Raw genomic sequence first — 25504 nt, forward strand, 5'->3', positions numbered from 1 at the left:
GGATTTCTGAGCATATAGCCAGGAATAACCCCGAGAGTCACCAGGTATGGCCCAAAAACCAAAACCACAAACATTTCACTGGCTTCTGTATTGCAGCTATTATTTTAAAAATGCTGCAATAAACAATGAGATGGCTTAAACATTTTGTGCTATTTTCCTATTTTCCCAATATCCAAAACAGGACATAGCATCATATGGCAACAATGCTATTGCTTCTTGAGAAAGCTCATTTTTCCAAAATGAGACGACCAATTTGTTTCCAACATCAATGTATAAGAATATTTCCCTTTCTTCCATATCCTAATGCTTGTTATTACTGTATTTAGATCATATCAATAAAGCTTAGACATCGCTCCATTTGCTATGTAAGAAATATAAATCTAACTTTTTCAGATGGTTATCTAGCTGTTCAGTTTTTTTTTGGGGGGGTCACCACCTGGCAGCACTCAGGGGACATATGGGATGTTGAGATTCCAACTACCGACCTTCTGCATGAAAGGCAAATGCCCTACCTCCATGCTATCAGCTGTTCAATTTTGTGTGTGTGTGTGTGTGTGGGGTCAGGAACGGTTTGGCCAGATGTAATGGTGCTTAGGAGATCATTTTTGCATGAGGGGATTGAACCAGGTTCATCACTTTAATCCCTGTAATATTTCTCCACCCCCTACCAATTCCACTTTTTATGTTCAGATCATCAATCTAAATTCCTGCCACTAGCATCATTTGTATATCTTGACCCAACTTTTGAAAAACGTTCATCTTCCAGGCTAGAGAGATCATAAAGGGTAATATGCCTGGTTTACACACAAGAGACCTTGATTCAACCTCCTGCACTTGTATGGTTCCCTGAGTAACACCAAGAGTGATCACCAAGAACAGAGCTGGGTGTAGTCTGAATATTGCTTTACAGGTAAATTAAATCTACTGCTTTTTTTTGGATCTGAAAAATGTCTGGTATTGGTATGCTCTTCAAGCCTGAGTTCTCCCTTGAACATTTACTTGCTTGCTATACATCTTTGGCCCCCACCCCCAGTCTGTAATCTCTCACAAAAAGGTACTTCTTTCTTGACCTTCCTTCATGTTTTTGTAAAATTTTATTTAGGGGTCTGGAGCAATAGTACAGTAGCCAGGGCACAACTTTGACTTGCACAAGGGATTCAATCTTTGATGCCCTATATGGTCCCCTGAGCATTGCCAGAGTGCACCTAGTGTGACCCCCCAATTTTCTTTTCTTTTTGGGGGCCACACCCAGAGCTGCTCAGGAATTTACTCTTAGCTCGAAATCAGAAACAGCTCCTGGCAGGCTAGGGGGACCAAATGGGATGCCGGGAAGTGAACCCAGGTCCGTACTGGGTCAGCTGCGTACAAGGCAAACACCCTGCTGCTGTGCTATCGATCCAGCCCAACCCAAAATTTTTAAAAAGGGAATTTCATTCAATAAAATCTATCTTGCTTCACATACAGAAAAGGTCTAATATTCCACCAACCTAGGTGAATGGAAACAGTAACAAAGAAGGCTAACAACTAGCACCAATCTGTTTGGTAAGTCCTTAGACACAAACTAGCACCAAAGTGAGATATAGCAGCTATCACAAACTGATGTTTATTGATTTATTCCTTGATAATTGTCTTTTTGCTGAACATCTAATATAAAATAAACAATAAAAACAATCAATTAATAAATAATTTGTGCTGGCTAAAGAAGCAAGGCTGCCTTGGGTGATAAGACACTGGTGTAGGTAAGGTCATACTAGTGGTGGGACTGGTGTTGGCATATTGAATGTCTTTAGGTATTTTTGTATTATGAACAACTTTGTCACCAGTGTTAGTCTGGTATTAGCATTAATAATTTGGGTACATGTGTGGGTGCAAATGAGTATTTTTCACTAGATATCTTTTTTTGGTCACATCCAGCAGTGCTCAGGAGCTACTCCCAAATGTACTCAGGAATTAATCTTGGTGAGCTTGGGGGACCCTAAAGGATACTGGGGATCAAATCTAGATTGGTCATATGCAAAGCAATCACTTTACATGCTGTACTGTTGCTCCAGCACTTAGATATCTTATTTTTGACAAATCTATTAAGGTTTGAAATTTTTTCTGTACTAGTGGCCACTCTACAATTAGACTTTTCCTAGATATCTATCATTTTAGTTTCTTTTCTTTCTTTTTTTTGTTTTTGGGCCACAACTGGTGATGCTCAGGGGTCATTCCTGGCTATGCAACAAGAAATCGCTCCTGGCTCAGGGGACCATATGGGACGCCAAGGGGATTGAACTGCGGTCCATCCTACGCTAGCACGGCAAGGCAGATGCCTTACGCCTTGAGTCACCGCTCCAGCCCCTCATTTTAGTTTCTTTTTTTTTTTTTTTTTTGGTTTTTGGGCCACACCCATTTGACGCTCAGGGGTTACTCCTGGCTATGTGCTCAGAAATCGCCCCTGGCTTGGGGGGACCATATGGGACGCCGGGGGATCGAACCGAGGTCCTTCCTTGGCTAGCGCTTGCAAGGCAGACACCTTACCTCCAGAGCCACCTACCCGGCCCCTCATTTTAGTTTCTTAATATAAAGTATTAAAATTCAGTTGCTTTCTTTCCCTGCACCCAATACCTAGTTAATAAATAATATTGTCTTTAGGGTTTTTCCCTAGAAATGTTAATGCTTATACTTTCATTGCTTGATTTATATCTGTAAATAACTTGTTGACTACTTGTAATTATAATGAAGAATTCCATAAACTTCCTCTTCTCTCAAATTTGTTAGTTTTATTTATCACTTCTACATTCTCAGGCTATGCAATAGCACTAACAACATTAGTGTCATGGTCTCCATATTTTTTTTAGTTTTAAGGTATATCATATATATATATATATGTATGTATATATATGATCTTCCTGCCAATATTTATCTCAGCTGGTCTCTTGGTTTGCTGAAGTTTTATACTTAAGTAGTTTCTTCAAGAAAGGCTCAAGGGAGGGGCCAGAGAGATAGCATGAAGGTAGGGAGTTGCCTTGCATGCATAAGGATGGTGGTTCGAATTCCGACATCCCCTATGTTCCTCCTGTCTGCCAGGAGCGATTTCTGAGTGTAGAGCCAGTAGTAACCCCTGAGCACTGCTGGGTGTGACCCAAAATCCAAAAAAAAAGAAGAAAGGCTCAAGGGGGGCCGGAGTGATGGTGCAGCGGTAGGATGTTTGTCTGGCATGCAACTAACCCAGGATGGACCATGGTTCAATCCTCCGGTGTCCTGTATGGTTCCCGAGCCAGGAACAAGCCATATGCATCATTGGGTGTGGCCCCCTCAAAAAAAAAAATCCAAAAAAAAAAAGGCTCAAGGAAGTTCTTTTCTAACTACATGCATATACATGCTTGTGTACTTAGTTTTTTAGTTGTGTCACAGCAGAGAACAATCAGTGCAGATGATTGTATCTAGGCCCCTTACATATAGGCAAGCCCCGAGCATTCAGGGTGTGGTCTCAAAGCAAATCAACATATGAAAGAAAATACTGGCAGCCAAAATACAGACAACTTCAAAGTCTGGATTAAATAATTCAGATCACTCCATGGACATCAAGTTTTAAAGCAAGGAATATGCCAAACTCCACTTCAATTTTCTATTTTCTAAAAGAAATGTCTGATGAAAGTAAACTGAGATACTAACTGAAGGAAGACACTAAGATACTTAAAAAATCTGTCCTGGAAATTCTTCCCTGGCCTTTGTTTGGCCCATAACTTCTTCCCAAGAATGTCTTCCCTTTCCTTGGCCTGTGGCATACTTGTTTTTCCCTTGGCCACACCTCCGGTGCACAAAGGCTACTCCCGAGCTCAGGGGTTGCTTCCAGTGGAGCTGGAACCAAAGCTCCCACACTCAAAGCCTCTGAACTACTTCCCTGGCCCCACAACTCAGTTTCGTTGTTTCTGAGTCATACCCAGCAGTGCTTTGGGCTTACTCCTGGCTCTTCTCTTCACTCAGGAATCTCTCCTGAGGGGAAGAAAGAGAGGCGGGTGGCAGAGCAATATATAGTTGGGAAGGCACATGACTGACCTGGGTTTGATCCCTGGCATCCCAGAGTTCCTAGCCTGCCAAGAGTGATTCCTGAGCATAGAGCCAGGAGTAATCCCTGAGCACTGCTGAGTGTGACACATATACCCACATCGTGAAGGTTTTAGCTGCTCTGTGCTATCAAGTATTTTCATGTACACACTTTAGAGGTATCATTCAAACCTTGGTCTGCACCACTATTTACTACTTAGTTCTAGCTGCACATTTCTTTTGAGGGGGACATACCTGACTATGGTTGGGGACCACAAGGGGTGCTGGAGATGACGAAGTCTCCATCTCCAGCCATTTCCTTGCCACATGCAAGGAAAAGTGCCCTACCTTCTCTGACCCTGTTTTGGTAGTTCTACAAAGATATTTTAAAAAAATAGACTGTTCAAAAGTAAAGTAATTTGACTTTTATTAACGTTTACATATCACTATGCAGAGTAAATCTAAATTATGTCCACTTGCAAACAGTATATACTATTTTTACAAGTTAGTTTTTATATGTATACTTTTATTTTATTCCGTACTGGGAGTAAAGACCCAGGAGGTTCCATCCCTCGCACCTCTGGGCTCCACCAAGTATCACCAGGAGTAAGCCCTGTGCATAGTGCCAGAGTAAATCCTAGTATGTACATGGTATGGCCCAATAAGTAAATGAAAATATTCCCCCTATCAGGGCTAGAATCATAATACAGAGTAGGGCAGCTGCCTTGCATGTACTGACCCAGTTTGATCCCTGAGCTAGGAGTCGGGTGAAAAGCCTTGAGTACTGCCATGTGTGGCTAAAAACCAAAACAAAAGCCAAAATCCCCAACATCAGTAAGTATTTCATGAAAGGATAGAACTTTTACTCAAATCTGATTATGCTGAATCAGTTCCCTCTTCAACTAACGAAGTCAAGTTTGGGGGAAATACTTTATAATTTCTTATTTCATTTAGGCCTCCCAGTGGTGCTCAGAAGGTCTAGGGCTAGGCAGTCACTCCAAGCAAATCTCAGCTAGCCAGAGGTGGTTCAGCCTTCAAAGTATATCCCTGTGATCAGGTGTTTGGACCTGGATAGGCCACAGACAAGATTGTGCCTTCACCTCTGGCTCCTACAGAAACACTTTCTACAGAAACACTTTAACTGTATCTGTAACCAACTCTTTAAAAAGCCGTTGCCAATGTCTTGCTGAAATGTACAGTTAATAACTACACCATTATCAGCAGCCCCTATTTTTTTTTACAAAGTGCCGATTGGAAGATATATCCAAGCAGATGAAGCACAAACTTTGAATGCTGGAACCCAGAGCCAATCCCTGCACCAGAAAATGTTCTCCCACCCCCAACAGCCTCAACCACCAGTGAGGCAACCACAAACACTACCGGTGTGGCCCCCAAACCATTAAAAAAAATCAATTCGTTCACTTTGTAATCTGCTTCAATCTATTAAGCTGAAGCTATCCATTTCTTCAGTGCTAATGGGCATGTGTTCACACCATCCGGATGCAGGGCAGCTAGCTGCCTGTTGACTGGTAACAGGTTTCCTTCTAATCTGCACACCGAATGTCTGGCTTCTAACATTCAGCTAAGCAGACAATTAAATATCATTTATTTCATGTATTTACTATCATAATCTAGAGTTACAAAGTTGTCCTAGAAAGCATTAACCAAAGTTCAAAATAAAATTTTACTTTTGTTTTTTTGGACCATACCAAAAAAAAAAGTTATTTTCAGGACTTAGCCCCTGACCTTGTTCTCAGGGTCTGTCATTCCTGGGGGAGCTCAGGGATCCTACATAATTCCAAGGGCTGAACATGGGCAAGATGTATGCAAAGTAAGCACCTTACCCACAGTACTATCTTCCTGGCTCCAAATAATACTTTTTAATTTCTATTTATCAGTTATTCTATTTGCCTATAAATGATGCAGGTAATTATAATTTAAAGTTCCATTAAGTATTTGTGGACACAAATACAAAAAAGTGTCCACAATTAAGAAGTAACTTCCACCATCTCAAGACACTATTTTGGACTCTTCAAAATCAAGAGCTCATAATCTTAGTGTCGCTCGCTATATTTGTGTTCTGGGCATGTTGGCATGTGACTTTTTCCAGCCCTCCAAAAAAGTCAAACTTAGCTTTTAAGACCTTGGACAAGTTCACTACATCCACACTTCCTAGCTCAGTTTTTCAGTTAAGAGGTTAAAAAGAAAAAACAAAAGCTTTGTTTCCTGATAGAGTCTATCAGGAAAATCCAAACACGCACCCTGAGACATATGTGGGGATTATAGATGGTATCAAAATCCACAAAGTATTGCTTTATCTCTGTAATTAAGGAGCTTAAATTCTAACATCATCTAATCTAAATTCAACTCTGATCTTTGGGGAGATCTTCCATTTCTAGATAAAAGGGCAAAAAAATTTAATATAATGAAGAACAATAACATAAAAACAAGGTGAGTGATACCAATTTGGCGGTCATTTATTTCACTAAGTATATTTCATTTTTTTTTTTTTTTTTTTTTTGTGGTTTTTGGGTCACACCCGGCAGTGCTCAGGGGTTATTCCTGGCTCCAGGCTCAGAAATTGCTCCTGGCAGGCACGGGAGGACCATATATGGGACGCCGGGATTCGAACCGATGACCTCCTGCATGAGAGGCAAACGCCTTACCTCCATGCTATCTCTCCGGCCCAGTATATTTCATTTTTAATCAGCTCTGTGAACATGCTGTAACATAAGCTAAATATTTGAAATACAAGGTTTCTAAGTGTGGCGCAAATGTAATTTCACTTCAGTTTAAAAGGCAAAATATAAACCAGAAACCAGTAGTTCATTAACAACCTTCATATTAATCGTTTCTCATTGAAAATCCTCCATTAAAGGTGCACGCCTTGCAGGTTAGATCCCCGGGATCCCATTAGGTTTCCCGCAGAGACAGGAATAACTGAGTACAGCTGGGTGTAGCAACTTCTCTCCCTCCACAAAAAAAAAAAAAAAAAAAAAGACAAGAAAAATTCTCTACTAGACTTGCAAATGAAATTCCGTGACTCGGGGAGCTCAAAAGGATGCATGCATGCAGGCTTTGTATGCAGGAGGCCTGAGTTTGATCCTCAGCAAAGCACAATCCCTTGAGCACTACTAGGTGTGAGTCAAAACAAAACAAAACAAAACAAACCTCTAATTTCACATGCATTAGTATAAATACATAGTAAGTCCTTCCAAGTTCTTGGAAACTGTGACTTTAAGTGAAATTTTTTTCTTTTTCTTTTTTTTTTTTTTTTTGGTTTTTGGGCCACACCCGGTGACCCAGGGGTTACTCCTGGCTATGCGCTCAGAAGTCGCTCCTGGCTTGGGGGACCATATGGGACACCGGGGGATCGAACTGCGGTCCATCTTAGGCTAGCGCAGGCAGGGCAGGCACCTTACCTCTAGCGCCACAGCCCGGCCCCGAAATTTTTTTTCTATGGTGTTTTTTTTTTTTTTTTGGTTTTTTTTTTTTTTTTTTTTTTTTTTTTGGTTTTTGGGACACACCCGTTTGACACTCAGGGGTTACTCCTGGCTATGCGCTCAGAAATCGCCCCAAGCCAGGGGATCGAACCGCGGTCCGTCCTATGCTAGCGCTTGCAAGGCAGACACCTTACCTCTAGCGCCACCTTCCCGGCCCCTCTATGGTGTTTTTTAGTGCACAAAAAATGTCATGATATTTTGGCGCCAGAGTGATAGCGCAGTGGTAGAGTGTTTGCCTTGCACGTGGCTGACCCAGGATGGACCTCGGTTCGATTCCTAGCATCCCATATGGTCCCCCCAAGCCGGGAGCGACTTCTGAGCGTATAGGCAGGTGCAACCCGAGCGTCACCGGGTATAGCCCAAAAATTTAAAAAAAAAATTAGTTTTTCATATGAAATATTAAATAACTCTTGCTTCTTCATTTTCTAATCCACTAATTCCAGTTTAGGGGTGTGAGTGACCAGAGCATAAACCGGTAGCTCTGCATGCCAAAGAGAAACTAACCCTGGAAGGAAACCAAGCTTTCTTTATACAAAATGTACACATCCAGACTCATTCAGACTGGACCAACTTAGATCTACTAACTAACTCAACCAATGAGCACATCTTTCAGATATGGAAGTACTTAGAAAATACCAATGCAGACATGGGAAGACATGCAAATCTGTGCAGTAGTCCCAGCTAAAAATCTACTTTCCCCCATAGCAAATAACAAAACATAGAATAAAATCAATGCTATGTGACAAAGGAAAACCACACCAACATGTGTGTCTATAACATACTCTGACCTCAAATATCACTTAAATTCAGTCTCTAATTCAATTTTAGTGTGCCTATGTAAGAATATATATATATATATATATATATATATATATATATATATTTGGTTTTTGGGTCATACCCAGCAGTGCTCAGGGGTCACTAATGGCTCTATGCTCAGAAATCTCCTGGCAGGCTCGGGGGACCATATGGGATGCTGGGGTTCAAACCACTGTCCTTCTGCATGCAAGGCAAACGCCCTACACCTCCATGCTCTCTCCAGCCCAATACTTTTTTTTTTTTTTTTGGTTTTTGGGCCACACCCTGCGGTGCACAGGGGTTACTCCTGGCTGTCTGCTCAGAAATAGCTCCTGGCAGGCACAGGGGACCATATGGGACACCGGGATTCGAACCAACCACCTTTGGTCCTGGATCAGCTGCTTGCAAGGCAAACGCTGCTGTGCCATCTCTCCGGGCCCCCAATACTTTTTTTTTTTTTTAAATTAACTTACACAAGTAACTCAAAATGATAATGTAAGATTCAAAATCCCCTATTGAGAACTGAGAGTAAGGTTTCTTATTCCCGACCTTAACAACAACATTTATTGACTGTTGGCTACTAAAACAAAAGAAAAGACTGGATTATCAACAGATGAGGTTCCTGAGCACCACTAGGTATAGAACCACACACCTCATCACCTCATCCCCAAAAAGAAGTAAAGTACAATGAAAAAGAAGGTGGAAATCTCTTTTCCAATGTGTGCTGTGGATAAGAAAGATTAGCTGGGTCCAGAACAAAAGCACAGTGGGTAGGGCGTCTGCCTGGCATGTGCCTGACCATGGTTCTTTCCTCAGCAGCCCATATAGTCCCCTGAGCCTACCAGGAGTGATTTCTGAGCAGAGTCAGGAGTATCTACTGAGTGATACTGGGTGTGCCACCCCCCCAAAAAAAATAAAATGAATGGGGCTGGAGTGGTGGCATTTGTGCACGTTAGTCTAGGATGGACCACGATTCGATCCCCCAGTGTCCCATATGGTCCTCCAAGCCAGGAGTGATTTCTGAGCGTGGAGCCAGGAGTAACTCCTGAGTGCTGCTGGGTGTGATCCAAAAACCAAAAAAAAAAAAAAAAAAAAGAACTGAGCCCCACCTATCATTTCAGGGGACAATTATATTAACCAATCACTAACAAACCACTACTGCACAAACTTCCACTTCAAGATTTACTGATGAGGCTGGCAGAAGCACATTTTGACACCTTCCTATATGTCAAGCATGGAAAATAAGGTCAGATTAAAAAAAAATACTTTGGGGGACCAGAGAGATAGCACAGCAGTAGGGCTGCATGTCTTGAATATGGCCAACCCAGGACGGACCCTGGTTTGATTCCTGGTACCCCATATGGTCCCTGAGTCTACCAGGAGCGATTTCTGAGTGCAGAGCCAGGAGTAAACCCTGAGCATTGCCAGGTATGACCTAAAAAGCCAAAAAAAAAGGGGGGGGGAGAGGGTGTTTGGGGGCTAAACCTTGTAGTACTTAGGAGTTCCTCACTGCAAATGATTAATTTTATATGTCCAACATCAATCCCTTTACCAGTATTCACTTCTACCAGGGTCTCTGGTTTCCCCCTGCCTGTTTCTTCTACCCTGAGCCTGCCTATATGGCAAGCACATATTTTCCTCTTTTCCTTCCTTTTAGGCACTGTGGTTTACAATACTGTTAATGATATTTTTTATAATTTTAAAGTAAGCTGAATATAAGATGAAAAAGTATAACCAATATGCACAGGGGGAAAAAATCAACCAAATAATAATAGAAAAGTAGTTTCACAGATAGTAAAAGAATAAGCTTTATTCCTGTAGAAACAGTTCTAAACCAAAAACAGAGAAGTAAAAATATCTGTTAGTAGATAAAATGAATCAAAGTTTTGGAAGATTCAGAATAACACAATAAAAGCTCACAGTATCAAGTTAAATCTTTGAGCAAATCTTTTGATTATAAGAAAAAGATTCCGGGGCCGGTGAGGTGGCGCTAGAGGTAAGGTGCCTGCCTTGCAAGCGCTAGCCTAGGATGGACCATGGTTCGATCCCAGCGTCCCATATGGTCCCCCCAAGCCAGGGGCAATTTCTGAGCATTTAGCCAGGAGTAACCCCTGAGCATCAAATGGGTGTGGCCCGAAAAACCAAATAAAAAAAATAAAAAAAGATTCCCATCTCTCCACAAAAATCACATGATCTAGGGGCTGGAGCGGTGGTGCAGCGGTAGGGCGTTTGCTTTGCACACAGCCGACCTAGGAGGGGTCGTGGTTCGATCCAGCGGCATCCCATAAGGTCCCCCAAGCCAGAAATGATTTCTGGGCACATAGCCAGGAGTAACCCCCCTGAGCGTCACTGGGTGTGCCCCAAAAACCAAAACCAAAACCAAAACAACAACAACAACAAAAAACAAATCACACGATCTACCATCTTTATGAAAAATTAAAAGTATATTATGGCAAGTAAATTTCCTGATTAGCATGGACTCAAAAAGCAGATATAGCAATGATACAGTTCCTTGGCATAGGATCAAACGTCACTGGTGCAGCAAGGCCTGAGCACTGAGCCACAAAAGTCGGATAAAACACATGCTACTGGCTTGATATGGATCCCCAGCAACCATATGTTCCTTCAAGCCTCACTGGGGTGATCCTTGAGCAAAGTACCAGAAGTAACTGCAGAACATTGCAGGGTGAGGTCCTTTGCCCCCACCCCCAAATAATAAGAAAAGCATTCATATTTGGGGGCCGAGGATGTGGTTCAGTGACAGAGTGTGGTGCCCCACATGCATAAAGCCTGGGTTTAATTCCCAGAACCCCTCAAAAACTCTTAATAGTTTAAATAAACTGTTTAAGAGAAGCCATATTCCTGTGTCTTAAAAATGGTATCCTGGGGCTGGAGAGATAGCATGGAGGTAAGGCATTTGCCTTTCATGCAGAAGGTCCGTGGTTCGAATCCCGGTGTCCCATATGGTCCCACGTGCCTGCCAGGAGCGATTTCTGAGCATAGAGCCAGGAGTAACCTGAATACTACCGGGTGTGACCCAAAAACAAAAACAAAACAAAAAAATTGGTATCCTATCTGCATCTCATAAATGGAAATTTTCCTGGGGAGAAAGTACTGTTAAATGTTGACAGGTAGGGGCTGGAGAGATCACACAGCGGTAGGGCGTTTGCCTTGCACGCAGCCAACCCAGGACAGGCGGTTCGAATCCCAGCATCCCATATGGTTCCCCCAGCCTGCCAGGAGCAATTTCTGAGCACATAGCCAGGAGTAACCTGAGCACTGCTGGGTGTGAATCAAGACCCACCCACCCCCCCAAAAAAGTTGACATGTAGGAAAAGTGCCTGTGTTCACTAAAAGACACATGTGTGCGCGCACTCAGAGTGTCAAAAAGCAGCACTGTTCCTTTGTTTGTTTGTTTTCTGGGTCACACCTGGCAACGCTCAGGGGTTACTCCTGGCTCTATGCTCAGAAATCGCTCCTGGCAGGCTCGGGGGACCATATGGGATGCCCGGATTCTAACCACCGTCCTTCTGCATACAAGGCAAACGCCCTGCCTCCATGCTATCTTTCCAGCCCTCAGCACAGTTCTTAACAGTCAAATAGGGTTAAAGAGATCAACAGTAAAATGAATAATACATTCAACACAAGAATAAACAGCAACAAAAATTAACAAACTCGGGGAGGAAGGGGCGGGCAAAAAAAATTAACAAAATCTTGCTACAAGAAATCACAACAGATCTGTTACACTATCAGTTCAGGGTGCAAATGGGGGAGGTATGGGATGCGTGCTGGGAACAGCGGCAAACGGAGGACAACACTGGTGGTGGGAATGGCCCGAATACACTGTCACTATGTACCTTAAATATAACTGTGAAAGACTTGTAATTCACTTTGGTTACAATAAAAATAAAAAAAAATCACAATAAAAGAACCAACTAAAAAAAAGCACTTAAGAGTAGTACAAACTGGGTTTTTTACAGCAAGTTCAAAAGCAGGTCAAGCTAACCTAAAATTGAGGAGAGAGACAGAAAAGCACAAGGAGACATTTGGGGGTTAACTGTCATTTTTGAATTCTCAATGCAGGCATGACAGATTACACAGAGGTGTTAACTACATTATGAACCGTCAATTATGTTGCACATCAATGGTTAAAACACTGGTATAGATTCTAATTAAAACCTGAAGGCCAGAGTGACAGTACAGGGGGGGTAGTCCACTTTCTTGTCCAAGGCTGACCATTCCAGATTCCATCACTGGCACCATATAAGGTCCTCTGAGAACCTCATGGATTAATGTCCTAGAGCAGCACCAGGAGTAAGCTGGTGTGCCCTCTCTTGTCCAACAAATGAGTCGTTAGAAAAGGGTAACTTGAAAAAAACTAGGTTCAGTAGCACATTAAGAAAAATAAAATTTTTTTTTTATAGAAATAGTAGAGCAGTAGGGCGTCTGCCTTACAGAGTCCACCAGGTTCAATTTCCAGCACCCCAGATAGCCTCCTGAGCAATGCCAGGAGTGATCCCTGAATCCGGAGTAAGTCATGTCGACATGACCCCAAAACAAAAACACCCAGTCACATAAAAAATTCTCAGTCAGGAATGTGGCTCAAATTAAAGAGGACTTGCACTTGCCTGGCCCCAAGTTCAATCCCTGACACACGATCCTCCAATCACTGTTGCTCCAAACTACTGGCCCCAAGTACAGCTAAGAGAGCACATCCACAAGCTCCCGAAACAAAAACACAAAATGTCTGATCCTTTGCAAGTATCTTTTAGTATCTGTTTACTTTGTGTGTAAACATGTCCCCCTGCAAAAAGAAATTTCTTTTTTCTCCACTCTGCTTATTTTTCTCCTTGTTTACTGTAAGCCTGATATTGGAAAATTGTTTCTTAAAACATACAAATACATTTTTCAGGCTGGACAAAATTGTTTCTTAAAACATACAAATACATTTTTCAGGCTGGAAAGATGATTTAGTAACAGTACATATCTTACATGTGTTGGTGCAGCAGGGCAGAAACTCCTTACAATAGCAGCATCCTCACAGCAGGGAGAGGGGTCCCCCAATAGTAGAACAAAGGCCCACAAAAGGAGGGCCCTGGGGAACAGCACAGGCTTCTGCCACACTCTGTATGAAACCACCATCTCCCAGTCTCCCACACATGCAGAGCACGATCCTGGCAGCTCAGCTGCGATTCCCAGCTCCACAATTCTCAGCCACAAGTCCCAGTGAGGTGTTCATGAGTACCACAAAAAGGAGTGAGGTCTGTGGGGCCAGAGCGGTGGCGCAAGTAGTAAGGCGTCTGCTTTGCTGGCGCTAGTCTAGAACAATCCGTGGTTCGATCCCCCAGCGTCCCATATGGTCCCCCAAGCCAGGAGCAATTTCTGAGCGCATAGCCAGGAGTAACCCCTGAGCGTCACAGGGCATGGCCCAAAACCAAAAACAAAAAACCAAAAAAAAAAAAAATGAGTCAGGTCTCCAACTAAAGAGATATGAGTAAATGTGTGAGCATGCAGCAAGTCATGTCAAGCATGACTTGACCATCCCATATATTATATAGTATGACAAGCATGACATAACCGAGTTACTTGTGTGTTTCAACAAGGAGAATAAACATTAATGACAATATGTACAGGCACTAGAAATAATGATGTGCAAATCTCCGCGAGCACTATGGCCAAGTACATGAGCACCATAGCTAAAAAAAGTAAACTAGTACCAGAAGGCCTATTTGCAACTCCTATTACTGCAATATCAACAACAACATGAATGCAAGTAATGAAATAAACGAAATAATGAAATAAAAGATGGGAGATTTAAAAAATTTTAATGCACAGGGGCCAGAGTGATAGTATAGAGGTAGGGCATTTGCCTTGCACACGGCTGACCCAGGATAGATCTGGGTTTGATTCCCAGCATCCCAGGGCCGGCCAGGAGTGATTTCAGAGTGCAGACTTAGGGAGTAACCCCTGCGTGCTGCCGCCGCCGGGTGTGGCCCACTCCCCCCCCCCCAAATAATAAGTAAAAATTTTAATGTATAGCAGAGAGGGCATTTATCTGCCTTGTATGTGCGACCTAGGTTTGATCTTTGGCATCCCATATGGTTCCCGATCACCACCAGGTGTGATGATTCTTGAGTGCAGAGCCAGAAGCAATTGCTGAGCATGTCCACTATAGCCCCCAAACAAAGATTTAAAAAAGATTTCCCAGGATGATGCAATTTGTGAATAGTTTTAGCACATTCTTTCTATGGAAAGAATGGTTTCACCACTTCCTTTACCACATGACTAATTTGCCTAAAATATTGGACTTGATTTTTTAAAATATGAATTTTACCAACAACCATTTCTTTCAATCTGATTGCTCAAGTAAAAAAGGAAAAGAGAAGAATTCTTGACCCTGAGCAATAACATGTGGTTTAGGGAGGACTTACTGCAATTCTTCTACTAGATATCTTTTTGCCCAAGGAAGAGCTACTGGAAACACCTGAGATTTGATTTTGAATTCATTTGTGATCACTGTGTACCCAGAAACCTTTCCACTACCAATTTTTTCATGACCCCCCCCCCACTCACTTATATAACCCCGGGTGGGTTCTTGATCAGAGAGAAAGGAGATGGGGTTGGGCCCAGGAATAGTTACAATAGCTGGAGCTTGTGTTCTACATGGAAAAGACCCAGGGACTGTGTGGGCTCTCAAGCACCATGCCAGAAGTAACCTAAAAGTGTAAATAGAGAACTAGAGTTGAAAGCACCTGCCTTGCAAGCACATGGATTGACACAAGCTCAAATCCCTGGCACCCCACATGTACGCCAAATAATCCTGGAAGCTCCCCTCGGGGCCTGACAACTCCATTATTTGTGATCCTAATGCCGCAGGCAATTTCCAACTGCACCACAACAAAAGTGGCACAACCATCAGCAAGTACCTCAACTAAAGACATACCATTGCCACAGCTGGGAAGGGCAAATCCTGGTGAGCACCACAGCCCTAACTGGCAAACTTTAATCCTGTAAGTAAATGTGCAAAACTGCAATTATAGGGTTGCAAATATCAGTAAATTGTATGACCTCTGGAGAGCATTACAGCTAACAATATGACAGGAGAGGGTGCAACTCAGGTCACTGCAACATCACAGAAGGCAAGATTGAAAAATACAGAGGGGCCAGAGTGATTAGTACAGCGGTAGGGCAGTTGCCTTGCACACAGCTGACCTCAAACAGACTCAGGTTCAATTCTTGGCAGCCCATATGGTCGTCCCCCCAAGCCTGCCAGGAGCGCAGAGCCAAGAGTAAGCCTTGAGCACCACTGGATGTGGCCCCACCCCTCAAATAAACAAATAAGTAAGTAAAATTTGTAAATATGCAAATAATATAAGAATTCTTACAAATAAGTCCTCAAGTCATAGAAGTAAAAATTCCAATACAAGCACAGTCTAACAAATCAAAAAAGACATTAAAGAAACAAATGTGGGCCCGGAGAGATAGCACAGCAGTGTTTGCCTTGCAAGCAGCCGATCCAGGACCAAAGGTGGTTGGTTCGAATCCCGGTGTCCCATATGGTCCCCCGTGCCTGCCAGGAGTTATTTCTGAGCAGACAGCCAGGAGTAACCCCTGAGCACCGCCGGGTGTGGCCCAAAAACCAAAAAAAAAAAAAAACAAAAAAAAAACAGAAACAAATGTGGGGCCGGAGAGATAGCCGTGGTATAGACGGACAGTGGTTCGACTCCTGTCCCCCACCCCCCAGGTGGCCAGGAGCGATTGCTGAGCAGAGAGCCAGGGGTAATTCCTAACGCTACCAGGTGCGACCCCAAAAAAGAAACAAATGTTAAAATTGGACCCAGATTATCAGCTAGTAAATTCTACACTAAAAAGAAAACAAAACACTTTGAATGTTAAAGATTTGATACCATCTGATGTAATAATTTAGAAAATGAGTGTTGTAAACAAGGGAAAAGTCATAGAAAAGGTTGTTACTATTACTAGAAAAAAAATTTTCCATTTGAAATTATAAAAACATTGATTTGTAAAGTTGTTCACACATCGTCATTTCAGGTATTTAATATTCCAATACCAGTGTGACCTCCCCTCCCACCAATGTCCCAAGTTTCCACCTTAGCAGGCACAAATTATTTTCTTTATATTGTTTGTTACAATGTATATCTCATAATAGTGTTACTGAAATTACTGTCCGAGGATTTGTTGAGCTGTTAGGTGCTAACCTGAGTCTTCTGAGTTATTGTTTTCACTAACTACGCTTAGTGAGTGGGCTTCTATACAATTTCCCCATCGAATTTTCTGTGTTCTTAACTAGCCTGATAAGTCCTGTAAACTTTGAGAGGCATTGTGGCCACAGAAGTGGCGACACATTCCCACATCTGTATCACTAGGATGATCGTGCATCTTAGGCGTACCAGTTTCAGGCTAGTGGCTTTTCTCCAAATACCAGTCAGGGGGCCAGGCCATTGAAATGCAAGTGGAAGCAGGGGCAGATGAGGGTGACAGGGCAGGAACCATACCTGCCCCATTCCAAAAGGCTCCAGTAACCTGGACTTACTTCCTTTCTCTTTCCTTCCTCCTTCCTTCCTTTCTTTCTTTCCTTCCTCCTTCCTTTCTCTCTCTCTCTCTCTCTCTCTCTCTCTCTCTCTCTCTCTCTCTCTCTCTCTCTCTCTCTCTCTCCCCTCTCTCTCTCTGTCTCTCTCTCTCTGTCTCTCTCTCTCTCTCTCTCTCTCTCTTTCTTTCTTTCTTTTTTTTTTTTGGTTTTTGGGTTACACCCGGCATCGCTCAGGGGTTACTCCCTCAGAAGTCATTCCTGGCAGGCTCGGGGGACCATATGGAATGCCGGGATTCAAACCACCGTCCTCCTGCAGGCAAGGCAAATGTTTTACCTCCGTGCTATCTCTCTGGCCCCTTATTTAAATTCTAAGCTTTGATAAAACAGAAAAAGTAGGCCCTTGTCACACACAAAAAGGACACTTCTTTTTACGAGATTGTTGGTTTTGGGGGGGTGGGTGGGCGGGCCACAACCAGTAGCGCTCAGGGTTTACTCCTGGCTCTGTGCTCAGAAATTAACCCTGGCAGGCTTGGGGGACCATATGGGGCGCTGGGGATGGAACCCAGATCTGCCCCAGGTTCGCAGCATGCAAGGCAACCACTTTATCACTGTGATATCACTTCGAGATTGTTATTTTTTTTTTAAGGTTTAGCCACCTCCTGTTTTTAAGGATTAGCCACAATTGGATAATAGCATTTATTAACTTTTTTTTTTTTTGGGGGGGGGGGCCACACCTGGCGTTGCTCAGGGGTTACTCCTGGCTGTCTGCTCAGAAATAGCTCCTGCAGGCACGGGGGACCATATGGGACATCGGGATTCGAACCAACCACCTTTGGTCCTGGATCGGCTGCTTGCAAGGCAAACACCGCTGTGCTATCTCTCCGGGCCCCAACTTTTTTTTTTTTAAAGTAACTCAATATGCCACTTGTTAGAAGGGCAGAATATCTGACAATGATTTTTAGAAACTGGGATAGTGAGCAACTACTATACAAAATCTGTATTTGCTTTTAATATATTTTTGCTCTTTTAAAATTTAAAACATGGGGCTGGAGCCATAGCACAGTGGTAGGGCATGTGCCTTGCATGCAGCCAGCCAACCCTGGACTGACTCCGGTTTGATTTCTGGCATCCCATCCCATGCGGTCCCCCGAGCCTGCTGGGAGCAACTTCTGAGCACAGAGCCAGGAGTAAATCCTGAGCGCCGCCAGGTGTGGACCCCCCCCCCCCAAATAATAAAACTTAAAACATAATCCACTATTTTTAAAATATTTTCTTTTTGCCTTCAGCTGAAATAAATGATGCATTTTAAGAATGATGGTTTCATTTCTGTTTTGTAAGGATTCAGTATAAACACATTTCTTAGGTACCAAGCTTTGGGAAGGAAAGGCCAGTACACAAACTAGTCGAATTTCTAGTGAAGTCTCATTTAGTCATATTTTTTCCTTCCTGAAATATCCAGTTCTCTAACCTTGAGCTAAAATGACATAACACCCTTTTATTCATAACTTATGAGTAATTCAGGGGAAATCTATCCTTCTTTGTACAATGAGTTCTTAGTGACCTCATCAGCAAGCTGAAAAAACAGACTGGCCAATCAGCGCAATCTCTTCTGGAGACAAATCTACATGAAGCCAAATTAGAACGTGAAACCAGGTGATTTAAGAATCAGTGGCATCAAACGCATCGCAGCACTCTCACTGGACAAGGATAGAGTACAAGTGTGGCTTATCGCTCAGTTTATTCCCTCCACTCAAAGTGACAGACATCCCAGATGTAACATGATTTCTCACCTTGTTCATGGAAAGGATGGAAATACACATTTTACAATTATTTGCTACTTAGTATGCTTTTCATGGATGTGTAACATCCATCATACAGAATTGCTAAGGGGGCTAGGTTGGCATAAAACAGCCAATGGTTATTATTATTCCAAATATCAGTTTTTCCTGTTTCCTTCTTTCTTCAAAGACGAGTTCAACTCATCAGATACTGGGTTCGTTGACAATGACCATCCTCTCTGTTATGACAATGTCACCTAGAATACATTTTGGGGTACACCAAACTTTTTAAAGGATATACAGACATTTTATCTTTTGTACTAAGTTGTTCTGGGGGGTTGTTTTATGTTTGTTTTTATGTATGCTGGAGGGGTGAGTGCTGATTTACTCCTGTCTCTGTTCTGAAGTATTATTCCTAACTATGCCAGTGAACTAACCATTGTTTTTTTCATGCAAAGTATATATACTCAGTCCATTTAGCTCTCTTATTCTCTTTTCAGCCTACTGGTGTTTAGTCTTATATGCAGCTGATTCCATTTCTTAGTATGATTTGTAATATTAGTACAATGTACTCTTTTTCAAACAATTATTTCATAATCTGATATTTCCATTTTAAAGATAATGGATCTTGCCTTGCACACGGTAGACCTGCGTTTGATCCCTCCCCCCCACACACACACACATGCATGCGAGAGCAAAGAGGACATATGCAGATTTTTCTAATACATCTCTTGCCTAGGCCTTTACACTATTTTTTTAAAATAAAGTTCAATATAGAAGAGGCAAATAGAGACATAAGAATAGAACCTTAATATCAACATTGTCACTAAAGCAAATTCTATCCCTCTATACCCTAGCAAAACAGGAGACACACACTAGGGCACGAGGATTTTTGGTCCTTTGATGAGATATAAATATTGTGAAGGTTTAGCCACCAGCGAGAGTACTAATTCCTAAATTCCCAAGTTCCCCAGAGCACCAATTCCTAAAACAGGAAAAAATCATGTTCCTTGAACTACTCCAGACAACCTTGGAGAAGATTTTTGATGTTAAAATGAAGAACCTGAGATAAAATAACATGAACTAGAACAATCTCCCAAAATGTATAATTTAAGAAGAAACTTCAACACTATAGAAGTTCCTTTTAGCTGCATATTATACATATGCATATCTATCAGGTATATATATATATTTTGTTTATTTGTTTTTGGGCCACACCTGGGTGCGCAGGGGTTATTCCTGGCTCTGCCCTAAGAAATCATTCCTGGCAGGCTTGGGGTACCATATGGGATGCGAGGGATCGACCAGGGGATGTCCTGGGTCGGCTGTATGCAAGGCAAAATGCCCTACTGCTGTGCTATTACTCTGGGGCCCCTCTGTCAAGTATACTTTATATAATATTAAAGGTGTTATGACAAGACAATCAGCCACAAATCTATAATCGCAAGGTCACAGTTAACATTTTATCTCACAAGTATGGGATTAAAAAGATAGATTACATTTTTACTATCACAAAATCTCTAGTATAATAAATTCATTAAATTTACTGAACTACAAACAATGAATGATTCACCAAAATTTCATCAATTCAAAACTATCCCAAGAATTTTCCAATAACTAGAAAAATATATCTATTTTCAATTATCTTTCAGAAGTTAAATTCCTCTTTTGTTAAAACATAACAAAAAATGAGAACCTAATCCTCTGAATGATTTCAGATAATGAATTTGATATCTAGGGGAAGTTCTGAACTTTAAGCCATATGCATAATTACTTGTTCAAATCAGTTCTAACAGCTGAAAACAAACGGCTCAGAATACATAGCACTTCCTAAAACCTCTTATAAACTTTTCTCATACTTCTCTTAGAAAACTACCAAATACAAAGCTAATTTCAGCAGAGTAAGTAGCAAGAGCTGCACTTTTAGCAGTTTAAAACAAAACTTACAGAAATTTCAACTGCATTACTTTCCGTTTCTAGGTATCTGAACATTATCAAAGTATTCCTTCGTGAAAGGCAAATTATCTTCCACCAACTGAAAGTGGTCAATGAAATCCTAAACTCAGGAATTTAAATGAAGACTATGGACCATTCCAGAGAGCAAGATGAAGACTACAGTTTATCAAATTCCCAGGCCAGTTATTTCCCAGTATGGGGTATAAAAAGATTGCCTCCAGAAAAGACTTTGAAAAGTCCTTCAGGACTTCTTCACTCTAAGGATGGAGAAGTAGCTTAGGGGCGGAGGCCAGTTTTGAGTGCATAAGGCTACACTGCAGGAAGTGACCCGCGCCCAGCCAGAGTGGTCCCCAGCACTGCTTAGGTAGGGCCCCAAAACAAAAATACACAAAGATTTCATTCTACAAATTGTTGAGTTGCCCTCCATGGCCCCATTGACCTTTCCATTTGGGGAGGTGAAGAGAGAAAAGGACCCGTGGAATGTTTGGGGACCAATTAACCTGTGGGAGAATAACTTAAAAACTAGTTCTTAAAGAATTTTTGCCTGAAAAATGTATTTTTTTGTTTGTTTGTTTTTGGGTCACACCCGGCAATACTCAGACCTACTCCTGGCTGTGTGCTCAGAAATTGCTCCTGGCAGGCTTGGGGAACCATATGGGATGCTGGGATTTGAACCACCATCCTTCTGCATACAAGGCAAACGCCTTACTTCCATGCTATCTCTCCGGGCCCTGAAAAATGAATTTATTAACACTAGAAGGCCTAAAATCCACTTCTCACTTAAGTTTTTCAGAGATGGAACCCACTTCAATTCTCTAAACTAGACAGTTGTCTGATCTGTTACTATATAACTATCCAAGACATGCCTTAGAAACACAAGAGTTACAAATTAAGAGCACAAATACAACATAGATACAAATACACATGTTATCCAACTGTCTTGTCAAAACTATGAAATCTAGCAAATTCTTAAACCACAGATCTACCTAAAGCAGAACAGTGAGAGGCCAGAGATACCCTCCAGGTAGGGCACTTGCCTTGCATGCAGAAGGAAGCTGGTTCGAATCCCAGCGAGTCCCAGCGTCTCCCGAGCCTGTCAGGAGCATTTCTGAGCCAGGAGTAATCCCTGAGCACTGCCGGGTGTGACCCCCCCCCAAACCAACCAACCAACCAAAAAAAAAAACAAAACCATAAACAGAACAGTGATACTTTGCAGGCGACACAAAACTCAGAAAAGAGAATTACTGTTGGCTAACTTCTAATCATTATGTACATTCATTAAAAAAAATGATCAGGACTGGAGAGACAGCACGGAGGTAGGGCATTTGCCTTGCATGCAGAAGGACGGTGGTTCGTATCCCGCCACCCCATATGGTCCCCCGAGCCTGCCAGGAGTGATTTTTGAGCACACAGCCAGAAGTAACCCTGAGTGCTGCTGCCTGGTGTGACCCCAAAACAAAACCAAACAAAACAAAAAATCAAACATCCGTTTTCAAAGAATGACACTTTCACTGAAAGCGTTTAAACTCTACATTACTTTTTAAACTTGTTTAGTCTTTTAAAACTCATCTTACTGTTTTATTCATTTTGAAGTCCTTTACTTGCCACCTTAAAAAACCACAGCACTGTCCCTGAAGGCTAATCAGCAAGTTCTTTTCCCCTCTGTGCCAACACGGAGTCTCCAGGATAGTGCCTACGGGTGGAGCAAAGCAACAATGCTAACAATGAATCTGATACACCATTTGCTCGGGAAATTTTAGTTCATGAACATCTTTCTCAGTCGGTAGATGTCAAGGAAAAGTCAGACAAAGTCACTTCACTTCGAAATTAGACGGCAGCCACTACTAACGTCAAACAAATGAAAAATTTGTTCAACGTTAAAAGTACCTCAGCTACAATCTGAAATTACATAAAGTGAAGTAGTGAAAAAGGAAGGGCGGAGCAAACATTTAAAATATGCAAATCTGTTTGAAAATTAAATTAATTCGGGTTGAAAAGATTACACATGGCAAGTGGATAAATCAAAACATCCTGAAAAAATCTTACTCCTAGCGACAGAAATCTTAATAAACCCGAATTTCAATCCTGTGTCATTCCCTCCAGAAAGAAGGGGATCAACTCTATCAAACACAGTATCACCGAGTGTACAAGATTGGAGAATAATTATTTGAATGGAGGGCAAGCCAACCAGGGTATGCAAATGGAGAGGAAATGATGAAACGACACAACCTTCATATACAAAAGAAACCGGTCGACGTAGCAAACCATCCAAACACATTCACACAATCTCGGTGAACATAACCAAAGTGTCTTGAAACATCTTTCTTTCCGAGCATCCCACAACCAACTGCTTTCTCAAGGGCCCCGGGTAAGAGGGACGAGGTGGGGGGGAAAAAAAAACCCAAAAAAACCCTTTATTCAAACTATTTTTCCTATCGTCCTTTCTTTCGAGTCTTTCCCATCAAGCAAGAAGAAACCATTTTTAACGGAAAAACGTAGAAATCGGAGGGGAAAAAATAAAAAGAGGCATTCCGGACTCACTTCCCCTAAACACTCGCCGACAAAAAAAAATAAAACAAAAAAAACCAAGGCATGTGAGAAATAACCTGCAATCTGGCTACAAAAACACGCAAAATGTCTCCTAACGAACGACTCTCCCCCTGGACACAACCGACTGTATAGACGACAGCCACCAGACGCCCCCCGCCAGCCACCGACAACGAACGAACGGCTGGGCTGGCTCCTTCCAAAGAGACACACGGTCGGTAGGTGTGGACACCCCACACCGTCCCCGACCCCCCGAAAGCCGTCTCGTCCGAGCCACACGGGGCCCGATGGATTGATTTACTTATTTCTGTTATTTCTCTGTGCTCCGAGCCAGCCAAAACGCAGCCGCCGGGAGCTCAGACAAGACAATACAATGGTGGTGCCCAGACAGCGCAGCGCAGCGCAGCGCAGTTGGGTCCAGATGACACATTTCATTTCGCTAGGCCTCGGCCACAACACACAAGACACACACACACACACACACACACACACACACACACACACACACACACACACACTCACACACACAGGCACGCACGCGCGCGCAGACGCGCATTTATTTCCCCTCTTCCCCCCCACTGCACCCCCGGACCCCCAAGCTCGGGAGGGGGAAAGGAAGAAAAATAAAATAAATAAAGGGGCGCCCGAGCTCTCCCCGCAGAGGAGGGGGCCGCAGCGGCCGGCTGGGAGTGCGGTTGTGCCCGCGGCCCACCGGTGGGTCCTCGATCGCCCGATCCCACCCCCCGATCGCCCCCAAACCCCCGGCGCGCCCCTCCTCCACCGCACCCCGCGGGGGGTCGCCGCGAACCGCTCCCTCCTTCCCGTTCGCCGACCCACCCAGGGCCGGGCCGGGCCGATCGGGCCCAACTACGCAGCAGGGCCGGAGGCGGCGCGGGGCTCCGGCTGCCCCGAGCCCCGTGACTCGGGCTGGCGGGGGGAATGGGGGGCCCCCCGGAGTCGGCAGGAGGGCCCACCCCGCAGCCGGCGGCGGGGAAGAGGGGGGGAGGACCAGAAAAGGGGGCGACGGCGGGGCAGGGCAGGGGAAGAGAAGGGGAGGGGAGAAGGAATGAAGAAAGGGGAGACAAAAAAAGAAAGAAAGAAAGCGAGCGAGGGGGGACGATCGCGGAGAGAAAACAAGTTCCCGAGTGGGGGGGCCGCACCCCAAAAGCTCCCGAGAGCGAGCGAGCGATCGGGATCGGGATCGGGATCGGGACGGCGGCGGCAGAGCTGCTGCGGCCGAGCGCGTAGGACGGGCCCGAGCCCGGCTGGGGAACAAAGCGCCGAGGCCCGAGCGGGCGGGCGGGCGGGCGGGCGGACGGCGGGGCCGGGCCGAACTGGGCCGGGCCGCGCGCAGCCTGGCGACGACGACGACGACGACGACTGTCCGGCCTTACCCCGCTCGCCGTTGTGGTTGCGCTCCTGGGGCGGCAGCGGCGGCGGCGGCGGAGGCGGCGGCTGCGGGGCTTGCTGCTGCTGCGGCGGCGGCTGCTGCTGCTGCGGCTGGGGCGGTTGCTGCTGCTGCTGTTGCTGCTGCTGTTGGGGGGCCGGTTGCTGCTGCTGCTGTTGCGGCGCCGGCGGTTGCTGCTGCTGCTGCTGCTGCTGCGGCGGCGGCGGCGGCTGCGGGGGCTGCACCGGGCGCGGCCGCGACACTCGCCGGGGTCTCCGCGGGGCGGCCCGCACCGAGCTCATCTGCCGGCCGGGGGCGGCCCCGCGCGCGCCGCACCACCACAGCGCACAGGGCGCGGGGGGACGAGACGCGGCGCGGGGGGCACGACGCGGGAGCTCCGGGCCGCGGAGGCCGAGCGGGCGAGGGGAAGAAAGAGAGAGAGGGAGAGGGAGGAAGGAAGGAAGGAAGGAAGGAAGGAGGAGGCAGGAGGAGGAAGGAGGCGCCTCGCCGCGCCTCGCCTCGCCTCGCAAGGGCGCCCGCCCGCCCGCCCGGCTCCCGGGGCCGAGGCCGAGGCCGAGCCGGGCCCGGCGCGGCGCCTCGGAGCGAGTGCTCAGTGAAGCCGACAGCGATCGCGGCTCAATCCGGCGACGAGCGAGCGGCCGCCGCGATCGGGCTCGGCGAGGACCCTCCGCAGGAATCTTGGGCTTCGCCCCCCGCTCTCGCTCGCTCTCTCGCTCGCCCTCGCTCCCTCCAGCCCAGGGGAAATGAGCGACGAGGGAGGGAAGCGAAGGAGGGCGCGGGGAGGGAAGAGGCGGGCCGGCCCTCCTCCTCCTTAAAGGCGCCCGCCCGGCTGCTGCTGCCGCCGCTCCTTCTTCCTCCTTTTCCTCCTCCTTCTCCTCCTCGGCTCGCTCAGCTAAGCGCAGCCTCAGCGAGCTACTCCCACTCGGGCGCC

At 44.6% G+C, this 25504-nt stretch overlaps 1 protein-coding gene across 1 annotated transcript in view; it reads right to left on the reverse strand.

Moving 5' to 3' along the window:
• Window positions 1–24907, reverse strand: part of FBXO11 (F-box protein 11) — an 81993-nt gene extending 57086 nt beyond the window's left edge. Inside the window, exon 1 of the mRNA XM_049784340.1 lies at window positions 24560–24907. Within this exon, the coding sequence (XP_049640297.1) occupies window positions 24560–24854 (295 nt within the window). The 5' untranslated portion in view covers window positions 24855–24907. The remainder of the gene's footprint in view (window positions 1–24559) is intronic.
• Between the last annotated feature and the right edge of the window lie 597 nt (window positions 24908–25504).

The sequence above is a fragment of the Suncus etruscus genome, chromosome 12, assembly GCF_024139225.1.
Source record: "Suncus etruscus isolate mSunEtr1 chromosome 12, mSunEtr1.pri.cur, whole genome shotgun sequence".
Lineage (NCBI taxonomy): Eukaryota > Metazoa > Chordata > Mammalia > Eulipotyphla > Soricidae > Suncus > Suncus etruscus.